Source organism: Dromiciops gliroides, chromosome 1, assembly GCF_019393635.1.
Source record: "Dromiciops gliroides isolate mDroGli1 chromosome 1, mDroGli1.pri, whole genome shotgun sequence".
Lineage (NCBI taxonomy): Eukaryota > Metazoa > Chordata > Mammalia > Microbiotheria > Microbiotheriidae > Dromiciops > Dromiciops gliroides.
The window spans coordinates 756,401,421-756,413,620 of record NC_057861.1 but is presented as its reverse complement, the minus strand read 5'-3'; the positions used below and the strand labels follow the sequence as shown (position 1 = coordinate 756,413,620).

Genomic DNA, 12,200 nt, shown 5'->3' with positions numbered 1-12,200 from the left:
CCCTGGGGACAACCTTCTGACTGATAAGCAACATGGAAAATAGGCTCCACTATTTGTCATTAATCCAATGAGAAGATGACTGCCTTATTTATTTGGCTTTCTTAATTCCAGTTAATTACAAGAACCAAAGACTGGAGTTATGTGATGAAGAGAAAGAAAATAAAGAGAGTCTGAGAAAGAAGCAAAGAAAGTGAATGGAATGCCAAACCACAGTCAGAAACATGAATTGTAATGAAAGTTTCAGTTGCAACTTGAGTATACAATAACATTATTTTTTTTAATAAGGAGTACATAACAAGCATGAAGGGAGGACTCTGCACTCTGTGGAAAATATTGGCTAAAGGGCAACCCTAGGGACAGGGTCAGCCATTGGTCCAAGTCACCTTTCCTTACATGGCTAGAGGCTAGCTTGGCTGGGTGTCAGTCTGAATTAATGTTCAGGCCCACTCCAGGGCCGATGTTTCAACGGTTCAAGCCTTCCAGGACCCTGTTTACTTTACTTGTAAATTATACCCTTGAACACTCAGGTTTCAAGGGCCAAAGAGCTGCCAAACTTGTTAGCAGTGGGGAGGTACCTCACTCCCAATCTCCCAAGGGCCGCTCATTCTCCATTCCTCCCAATCTGGGGGCTGGGCATTGTGGAGGAGCCACCTTTATCTACACTTGACTCAAGCTAGCCTGTCCCTCAAAGCTCTCCCCTCAGGAACCACGCCACCGGGATGGAGCAGAGATTGATGGTCTGCGACCCATCATGGGACCATGAGAGCGATGCACCCTAAAGCAAATATTTACACAGCCTCGCCTGAGAGTGGGTCTCGGTTTTACAATGGACATGGGTAAAGGCCATGGTTTAAATTACAGATTAACAAAGGCTTCATGAGCACAAAATTAGGTTATTCTGTTTAAAATCAATCACAGAGCCTGTCATTTTGCTTATTGCCTTGACTTCATAACAACGGTTTAAATGCAGGCTTTATGTGTGAGTGGAGAGCCGAGAAGACTCAGAGGCTGCCAGGCTCTGTCCAGGCTCTGCTCTTCCTCATCCTCGTGCTTGTGCCTGGAGCAAACACTAGGGCAATTAGCAGGATCTGAATGAGGAGGATTTTTTCAGGGTTGGGGGAATCAGGGAATGAAATCATTGCCTCAAGATGACCCTGCAATTGGAGCATTAACTGGAAAAAAATGTTATGGGATTTCAGAGGTGTGGGGAGATGTAAGGAAGTGACAAGGGATTTATCAGCCCCAGGCTCATTCTTGGGGAATTGATTATACTTTCATTTTTATTTTCTGTAGCAGCAAAAGAAGGGTGAAGGCACCAGAGGGAAGAGCCATGCCCTCACCAAGTGTGCTCAGTGTGGGCTCTTCATAATGAAAACAGCCCTGTTTATTTGACTTCAGGTTGGGCTACCACGCCAGCACTGAGCAGGTCACTGATGGTGCTGTCATCATAGCCCAAGGATGTCTTCAGTACTTCTACTGTATGCTGCCCAAGCAAAGGAGGAGGCTTTGGTTCAGCCATGGTGAACCCGCTGTATCTCACAGCTGGTCCTGTCAAAGGAGAAAGAGAACAGGAAGCTTGTTAATGACAAACCCTAGGAAATTAATTCATTATCCAAGTAGCCTTGGGCATCGTCAGGGAAACCAAACATTTCTTTGCTAGTTACAGCACTCTAGATTCACCGGCATTTGGGGAAGAAATTAAGTTTGGCATGCAGTTTTCCTTGAACCAGGTTACAGGTCACATATTTCTGCCATCTGTTGGTTACCCAGTGCACCCCTCAAGGCAATAACATGAATGTTAGCATGAGTAAATGGAAGGAGCTGTACTGGTCATGGGAGCAGCCAACCCTTTCCCAGAAGTGCCCTCTGCTTTTCAGGTCCAAGACAGCCCCTCTCAGCTAAGGCTCATGGGAGTATCCAATTAGCGCTGGAGCCAAATGCAGAAGCCACCCAATGATGACAAAACTGCAGTCCAGGGAGGTAAGTGATTTGGCCATTCCATAGCTATCGTTCCATAACTCTCCTTCCTTCCCTGCCAACCTTCTGGAAAAGGCAACATTAGACACATCAACTTCTTCTCCACACCTGCACTGGCCAGCTCCTTTCAATCTGGTTTTCTCTCCCACCACTCCATAGAAAGGCTTCTTTCTGAAGACTTCCTTAAAAATATCTTTCAAAAGTGTCACTAAATCCTCCCGGACCTTTAGGTCACCAAAGCATCATTTCTACAAAATACATTAACTCCAAGTCTTCATTCCCCCCTCACCTTTCAGGCTACAATTGACCCTGTAGAGCACCCCCTCCTTCTTGTTACTATCTCCTCATTTGAATCCATAGTATTTTAATGCTTAACCTGGTTATTTGCAAACTAAATAAATACTCCATAAGCTCCTTGAAGGCAAGGACTATGCTATGATTTATTGTCCTACCCACTGCAACAAATAACACAATATAAACAAAATTGATTATATCTTGACAGGAGACAACTGGTTACTATTGTGATTGTCATTTATAAATCAGTTCTAGGTGTACGGTCATATTATTGGATTTTAGGATAAGGAAAAAGCCCATCTCAAATTAGGTAAATTAATAAAAATGAGGCAGTATGGGATATAAATGAGGCAACTCCAATATGACTTATTTAAACAAGCTATTTACTTTAAAACTGAGAAATGGATAAAAGAACACATATTGATACAGATTATCAACATTCCCTCAGAAAGCCTAACTCACGTAAATCAGTCACTACAAAAAAGAGACCAAAAAGCCTAGAAACCAAGCCATCCAGCAAACACTGAATCTCCTTCCCAGACACATAGACATATCAGTCAATAGCAACACTTCTTTATAAAAGGAACTGATTTATGAAATCTTTGAGGATGATGGAGTATTATGAGTAGTACAACTTCAAAACAGTAAAAAGTAAAGTGGAAAGAAAAAGTTGACAGAAAGCTTATTGCAGCATCAAAATCAGATAGCTCATTGCAAAGATATTTAAGGATGGAATTGAAAGGGCCATGAACAAATGCAAATGGGCCTTAAGAATTTCTATAACAAATTATTTTATTCATCAATGAGCTATAACATTTGAACTCCAGAAATACAGTCCCCATGGTCAAATGGTTTGGTTGGCAAAAGATCTATTTATATGTCATAGGCAGATTCTATAGTAGAAACTGCTCCTAGAGGCAGCTCGGTGGTAAAATATACAGAGTGCTGGGTCTGGAGTCAGAAGACTTGAGTTCACATCCAGCCTCAGACATTTGCTAGCTAATGACCCTAGAAAGTTAACTTCTGTTTATTTACTTCATAATCCTCAATTATAAAATGAGATAATAATAGCATCTGCCTCCCAGAGCTGTGGCACGTTACACAATGCCCCATACACAGTAAGTATTTAATAAATACTTCATTTCTTCCTCTGATTGAATTGAAATGAAATGATACAGTTTCAATGTTCAGGGGTTTATCTCAGGTTATAATAAGCACCAACTTTTCCAAAATGACATGGTAGAAATAGAAATTCACCTGAAATCTGCCAAATTGCCCTCCTAACACCTTTAAACTAATGCCTCAAAATGAATTCTGCAATAGTAGAACTGACAAAAGTTCAGGGTAAAACAATGCTCTGGCCCAAGATTACTTGAGAGGTCAGCAGGAAAAGTCTATCTCAAAGGAGTGGAGGTAGGAGCTAGAGCAAAGCACATGCCACATGGTGGCAATGCCAGCAGCAGCCCTTAGAGGCAACTGCATCAGTAGCATCAGCAGCTTCAGGAGTTTTCAGCCCGCAGACAGAAAGGGGTCATATGACTTCTCAGAAGAAGATGACAGGGGACCCTTTGATAGCACTGGGATTAGGACTCTGTTGCATTGCCCATATGCAGTTCTGGGTTGAAGCTCCAGGGTAGAGAAGAACATTAGGACATTAGTGCTTGAAGCTCCAGAGAAGTGGGGGAACTAGCCACAGTTCAGGGGGAAGAAGAGTGCTTGTGGTTGCTCACAAGGGAGAAGGTGCCAGGTATTGGTTCCAAGACAGAAAGGATCACTAGCACTTGAGGCTGCAGGACAGCAGGGCCACAAGTCATGCTTTCAGGGCCAAGAGGAGCACTAGCACTTGTTACTACAGAAGAACAAGGTCCCTTCCTGAGTAAAGACCCAAGCACAGGCCAGGAGAGCAGTGATCACACCTCTCCTTACATCATACCACCTGGGAAGAACTGAAAACAGACTCCCCCCAGAACTGGCTCTGGACAGAGCAACAAAAAGAATTGAAGCTTGGGAGAGTGACCCCTCCACCCCAGGAATAGAGCCCAACTTTAACATAAAGTTAAAAGTCAAGAAATAAACTGGGAAAATGAGTCAAAAAACCTCCTAACCCTAAAAAGTTACTATGGTGACAGGGAAGATCAAGACCACAAACTCAGAATAAAACAACAATGTGAAAAGAGTTACAAGCAAATCCTCAAAGGAAAAAGAAAGACGAATTGGATAAAAGCCCCAAAAGAATTCCTGGTAGACCTCAAAAAGGATTTTCAAAATCAGAGAGGGAAAAGAAAAATGGGGGGGAAGAGATGTAAGAAAATTATGAAAACAGATCCAGTAGCTTGGTAAAGGAGGCAAAAAATACTGAAGAAAATAACACCTTAAAAAAAGAATTGGCCAAATGGTAAAAAGAGGCACAAAATTCACTGAAGAGAAGTATTCCTTTAAAAACAACCAGAACTGGTGGTCAAATGGACAAAGAGGTACAAAAATTCACTGAAGGAAAAAATTCCTTTAAAAGTATAATGGGGGGGGCAGCTAGGTGGTGCAGTGGATAAAGCACTGTCCCTGGATTCAGGAGGACCTGAGTTCAAATCCGGCCTCAGACACTTGACACTTTTTAGCCCTGTAACCCTGGGCAAGTCATTTTCCCCCATTGCCTCCCCACCAAAAAGAAAAGTAAAATGGGCCATATGGAAAAAGAAGTACAAAAGCTCACTGAAGAAAACAACACTTTAAAAATTATATTTGGACAAGTAGAAGCTAATAACTACAGGAGACATCAAGAAACGATAAAACAAAGTCAAAAGGTTGAAAAAAAAGAGAAAATGTGAAATATCTCATTGGAAAAAATATTTGACCTGGAAAAGAGATTGAGGAGAGATGATTTAATAATTATTGGACTACCTGAAAGCCAAGATAAAAAAAAAAAAGATCCTAGGGGGCAGCTTAAGTGGCACAGTGGATAAAGCACTGGCCCTGGATTCAGGAGGACCTGAGTTCAAATCCAGTCTCAGACACTTAACACTTACTAGCTGTGTGACCCTGGGCAAGTCACTTAACCCTCATTGCCCCACAAAAATAATAATAATAATAATAAATTAATTTTTAAAAAGATCCTAGATGACACATTTCAAGAAATTATCAAGGAAAACTTCCCTGATATTCTAAAACCAGAGAGTAAAATAGAAATTAAAATAATCCACCAATCACCTCCTAAAAGAGATCTCAAATTGCAAACCCCCAGGAATATTATAGTCCAATTCCAGAACTTTCAGGTCAAAGAGGAAAATATTGCAAGCAGACAGATAAAAAAAAATTCAAATGTCATGAAGTCATATTTTGGATCACACAAGATTTAGAAGCTTCCACTTTAAAGGATCAGAGGACTTGGAATATGATATACCAGAAGGCAAAGGAGCTAGGATTACAACCAATAATAACCTATCCATTAAAACTGAGTATAATTTTTCAGAGAGAAATATATACTTGATGAAAGGAAGGAATTCCAAACATTCCTGATGTTTGACTAAAGAAATGAATAGAAATTTTGATTTTCAAACATAAAACTTAAGAGAAGCTTTATAAGGTAAGCATGAAAGAGAAATAATAAGGTATTCAATAGAATGAAACTATTTGTATTCCTATATGAGAAGATGATACGTGTAACTCCTAAGAACTTTATCATTATTAGAGTTGTTAGAAGGCATATACATAGAGGACATGGGTGTGAGTTGACTGTGATGGGATGTTTTAAAAAAATAAAAGGAGGGGGCAGCAAGGGCACAGTAGTAAAGCACCAGCCCTGGATTCAGGAGGACCTGAGTTCAAATCCGACCTCAGACACTAGACACTTACTAGCTATGTGACCCTGGGCAAGTCATTTAACCCTCATAGCCCCACCAAAAAAAAGAAAAAAGAAAAGAAAAGAAAAAAACAAGTAAATGGTGAGAAAAAGGATGCAATGGGAAAAGAAACGGAGAGGCAGAATGGGGAAATTTATCTCACAAAAAAGAGACACATAAGGGAAAGCTTATACAGTGGAGGGGAAAATTGAGAGGTTGGGCAATGCTTGAACTTTACTTTCATTGGAATTAGCTCAAAGAAGGAATAGCATATACACTTAGTGGTATATAAAAACAGATCTTACCCTAACAGGGAAGTAGGAAGGGAGTAGTTGATAATAGGAGAGGGCAGGTGCTAATATAAGGACAAGGAGGACAGGGAGGGACAGGCAGAGGAGAGAGAGAGACAGAGAGAGGACAAACAGGGGAAAAATGGGATGGAGGGAAATGAACAGTTAGTAATCATATGGTGCTAATACCTAAACCAAGAAGGACAAAAAATAGAGAAAGAAAACTGTATTCTAATTTCCCTAATGAATATTGATGCATAATTTTTAAATAAAATACAAGCAAGGAAGTTATAGCAATATATCACAAAGATCAAACATTATGACCAGGTGTGATTTACACTAGGAAAGCAGAGCTACTTCAGTATTAGGAAAACTATCAGCATAATTGACCATAGCAATAATAAAAATAACAAAAATCATATAATTATCTAAATAGAAGGAAAAAAAGCTTTTGAGAAAATAAAACACTCATTCCTATTAAAATGCTAGAAAACATAAAAATAGAAGGAGTTCTCCTTAAAATGATAAATAATATCTACCTAAAACTATTGACAAGCATTATCTATAATGGGGATAAGCTAGAAACCTTCCCAATATAATCAGGGATGAAGCAAGAATGCCCATTATAGCCACTATTATTCAATATTTTGCTAGAAATACTAGCTATAGCAATGGAAAGAAAAGGAAATTGAAAGAATAAGAATAGGCAATGAGGAAACAAAACCACCATTCTTTGCAGATGATATGATGGTATACTTAGATAATCCTAGAGAATCAACTGAAAAATTGTTGAAATAATTAGTAACTTCAGCAAATTTGCAGGATATAAAATAAACCCACATAAGTCATCAATATCTCTCTATATTATAAACAAAGTCCAACAGAAAAATATAGAATGAGAAATTTCATTAAAAAATTACAGATAATATAAAATACTCAGGAATCTACCCTCCAAGACACACTAAGGAACTATATGAACACAATTTGAGGAATATCAAATATAATAAAATGACAATTCTACCTAAATTAATTTACTTATTTAGTTCCATAGCAGCCAAAGTACCAAAAATATTTTATAGAACTAGAAAAAATAATAACATTTTATCTGGAAGATCAAAAGATCATGAATATCAAGAGATTCAATGGGAAAAAAACATGAAAGAAGACAGTGTAACAGTACCAGATCTTAAACTGTTACAAAGCAACAATCATCAAAAACAATCTGATATTGGCCATTAAATAGAGTTGTAGATCAGAGGAATAGATTAAGTGCAGAAGACACAGTAGTAAATGACCGTGGTAATCTAGTGTTTGATAAACCCGAAGATCCAAGATTTTGGGACAAAAACTCACTATTTGACAAAGATTACTGAAAAAAACTACAAAGCATTTTAATAGAAAGTAGGTATAGATCAAGATCTCACAATGTATGACAAAATAAGATCAAAATAGGTACATGATTTAGAGATAAAAGGTGATACCATAAACAAATTAGGGTTGGGGCAGCTAGGTGGTGCAATGGATAGAGCACCGACCCTGAAGTCAGGAGTACATGAGTTCAAATCTGGCCTCAGACACTTAACACTTACTAGCTGTGTGACCCTGGGCAAGTCACTTAACCCCAATTGCCTCACTAAAAAAAAAAAAAAAATTAGGGGAGCAGGGAAAAACATACCTGTCAGATGTATGGATAAGGGAAGAATTTATTATAAAATAAGAGATAGAGAACATTATAATATGTAAAATGGATCCTTTTAATTACATTAAATTAATAGTGTTTTGTACAAACAAGATCAAGCAGCCAAGATTAGAAGAACAACAAAACCCTGAGGAAAAAAAAAAGTTGTTATAGCAAGTTTTTCCAGTAAAGGCCTCATTTCTCAAATATATAGAGAACTGAGTCAATTTATAAAAATACAAGGTATTCTTCAATTTATAAATGTCAAGTTTAATTCACTGAAAAAGTGGTTATTGGAATGCTTCATTGTGAAGTCCTCAAAGCAATCCTGTCACATGACATCTATGAAGTTCTCAAAAATCTGGCATTAAGACAATTGTGCAACACTCAACAAATACTAACACTCTTCTCCAGCTCTGAAGAAGGTTCCATTTATGTAATTTTGATTTCTGAGCTATCAAATAATCAATACACATTTATTAAGACCTTACTGTATGTCAGAAACTGTGGAGACACAATGAAAAGCAAAAATAAATATATACAGGAACCCCTAGAGGGGGGAGGCTCTAGGGCTGAGAAGCCCAGGAAAGACCTTCTCTAGAATATGGCCTTGAGCTAAATCTTGAAATATGCCAGAGATTTTAAAAGTCATAAGGGAGGTAGGAAAACATTCCAAATGATGGTGCTTGTGAGTAGAGTGATTTTTATTTTCATCAGTCTTAAATGAAGCAAGAACAGTGAGTATTCTTATCGTTCAATGAATAAACTGATAAACAAGACTTTATTAAAAACCTATGCCTCTGTGCCAACCACTGTACTAAATGCTAGGGACACAGAGGCCAATGTGAAACAGTCCTGCCCTTAGGAAGCTTATAATCTCTGAGAGGAAACAACAGGTACATGCAACAAGTATAGACAAAAGAGGTACAGGTTAGATGTGAAATAATTGGGGGTGGGGAGAGGCATCAGACAAGGTTTCCTAGAGAAGGAGGCACCTGAATTGAATCTTGAGGAAGACTCAGGATTCAAGGAGGTAGCTAGAAGTGAGGAGGAAGTAGAGAGGGGATTTTAAGATGGTCAGTGCAGAAGCATGGAGTGTCCTATGGGATGAGCAGTAAGGGGGCCACTTTAGCAGAACCATAAAATGTGTGAAAGGGAAAAAAGGCTGCAAAGACAATTTGCAAATATTCAGGCTGTCAAGAGCATGAGACAAGTTTGTTCAGGGACCTCTACTTTATTTGCTTCAGCAAAGAAATGGGTCCTTCTCTATAAGCATCTCAGCATGTTGGCTGAATGATAGTTGACATCACTATCTCCTAGTCAACTGCTCAGGTCCCGTCTGTTCAAACTCCATGGTGGAAATGGTGCCCAGTTGGCTATGGGTCAAAGTCAACTTGCATTGCTTGTAGTTGTCAGGCCTTGGCAGACTCCAGTCTCTGTCATTAGGCCGGTGCTATGTTAGGTATCCTTTAAGAGGAAAATTATGCAAAGTCCTGACACAATCATACTTCATTTATTTCCAAATGTTTCTAGGCAAAACTCCACCCCCTACAAGAGACTACAGTATCTGAATACCAGAACTCAAAAGCGGATGAATCTCTGCGATGAGTTCACATAAGAATGGCCTATGAAGGCATGTAGATCAACTTACTGAGCGCACTTTCCACAGCCTCTACTGGATTTGTCTCTCTGTTTGGGATATGAGATGAATGGGAAAAAATTATACTATTATTTACCTTAGTTTACTCATAATATCTGTTCCTTTCCTTCAAAGGCCAGGTATTCACTAAAACTTAGGTAATGCGGGGCAGCTAGATGGCGCAGTGGATAGAACACCGGCCCTGGAGTCAGGAGGACCTGAGTTCAAATCCAGCCTCAGACACTTAACACTTACTAGCTGTGTGACCCTGGGCAAGTCACTTAACCCCAATTGCCTCACTAAAAAAAAAAAAAAAAAAAAACCACTTAGGTAATGCTTTGATCTTTTTTATGTTATGTTATATTGTTATGTTATGTTATGTTATGTCATTTCATGTCATGTCATGTTATGATACATTATGTTATATTATGATCTTAATCATAAGAACAACCTATCTTTTAGACCACAAAAATAATTGATCAAACCATATTTCTCTGAGGAAGCTCACAGGAAGCAGAAATCAGGGCTATATCTGAATGCTCTGCTGAATGGCACCTGGACCTTAGGCAAAGCTGATAAAATGCTCTGGGCTATGTGGGGAATTCTATGGATGGAAAGCATTGTTTTGGTTTGCTCTTCCAGAAACAAGACCTCTGTCTCCAGAGCTGTCAGCTTGGCCCTTCATCCTCCACATAAAATTCACCAAAGGGGAAAGGAGACCCTTGGCGGAGATCCAGGGGATTTTCCCTGCTCAGAAGTTCTGCCACACTCATCTTTTCTCATTCTCTCCTCTGCCATGCTTGATCACTTATCTGCCATTGTGTTTGCTCAGGACCTGCTTCCTTTTAAAGCTTCTAAAGCCACACACACACACACACACACACACACACACACACACACACACACACACACACACCCATCATGCCAGAATCCCTGGCTCACTGTTGCCCAAGACAATGTATTATTAGATTGGTTTTAAAGATTTGGTCAAATCTCAATACTTACCCTCCTGTCACCCCCTTCCCCAATTTAAGTATGTCATTTTAGAAAATTAAAAATGTGGGGAAATATGTTCAGAGGAGATTAGAATGAGACTTGGCAGATTCCTGGCCAGCTGACTGAGGACTCTGAGCAAGATGGTAGCCTAGCCAACTGGAACTGGGCATATGCTAGGGTAGATAGTGCTTCTGAAAATCTCCACGAATTGGAACTGAGGCTAGAATTGCTTCAAGCTAGCTGTCTCCACTGGGCTTTTCCAAGGGCACATTGAATTCAACCATGTAAGGGACAGGTCAAGCTGCTCATATCATTTCCTTCCATGGACAATTCTTAGGGACTTATGTGGTGAGTCTGATCAAATTCTAACTCCCTGAGTAGGAAGCTCCTAAGTCTATACTAGAATCCTACTGCTTGCCTGGAAGAAGGAATTAGAAGTCCCTAGGAGGATTCTGAATTGGTGCAGGGAGCCTGGATGGAATATTTGGTGCCATTGCAACATTTATGAAAACAAAATTCCTCGTATTTGTATTAAGGAAAAGAGCAAGAAGATATGGGAATTCAAAAGAGGGTCTGCCCTGTATCAATGAAAAAAAATGATTACTCTTTTTGTGTCATCCTGTCCCCTGCTATAGTTGCCTCCTTACACCCAAGCTTTGTAAGATCAAAGAATGGACTGTTAAATGTTGGAAGGTGAGTTGGAATGGGTAGGCTGGAAAGGTAGGTGTAGCCCTGGATGGGAAAAGCTCTGGATGGCAAACCAGAGTTCACATTTGATCCTAGAAGTAACAGGGGAAACCTGGATTTGTTGAATGGGGGATGCTAAGGGTCAGACTTACATTTCAGGAAGCTCACTTTGGCAGTTGAGTGGAACATGAGCTAGAATGGGGAGAAGCTTGAAGTATAGCAGACATTGTCACTTGTTATAGCAATGTCTGCCAACCCATACATGCTACCCATGGGCCTGGATAAAATATTCTCTGCAAACCTTAATTTTCTTAACTAGTCAATGGAAAAAAGAAACACAGACACAACTGTTCACAATTTAAGTATTAAACAAAAGGTGTCATGTTTAACATGCCTGCAAGGGTCTGTAGCGAGCATCTGGTCACTGTTCCCTCTATGACAGCCCCTTTTATACTTGAAGACAATTATTAGGTCAGCCTCCAATGTTTTATTTTATGGAAAATGCAATCCCAGATCCATTAACCTCTCCTTATGGATCCCACTCTCCAGAACTTTCATGATCTTTGTGGCTATGCCTATAAACTCTCCCCAAGTTGTCCTATTCCCCTCTCAGTGGTGAGAGGTAGACTTCTCTTACTTATGTAGCAAAACCATTCACTGGGACCTGTTCTGTACATCCCTCCTTATAGTCCTTCTTTTATAGCAACTTCAAAGGACCATATTGCCTAGATATCACCACTCTGACCTCCAGATCCTTTTTTTATTTGCAGCAAACCATCCCTGCTTTGGGTTTTTTAAACTCC

At 39.5% G+C, this 12,200-nt stretch overlaps 1 protein-coding gene across 1 annotated transcript in view; it reads right to left on the bottom strand.

Moving 5' to 3' along the window:
* Positions 1-213: 213 nt before the first annotated feature.
* Positions 214-12,200, bottom strand: part of SUGCT (succinyl-CoA:glutarate-CoA transferase) — a 623,067-nt gene continuing 611,080 nt past the window's right edge. Inside the window, exon 14 of the mRNA XM_044004982.1 lies at positions 214-1,548. Within this exon, the coding sequence (XP_043860917.1) occupies positions 1,385-1,548 (164 nt within the window). The 3' untranslated portion in view covers positions 214-1,384. The remainder of the gene's footprint in view (positions 1,549-12,200) is intronic.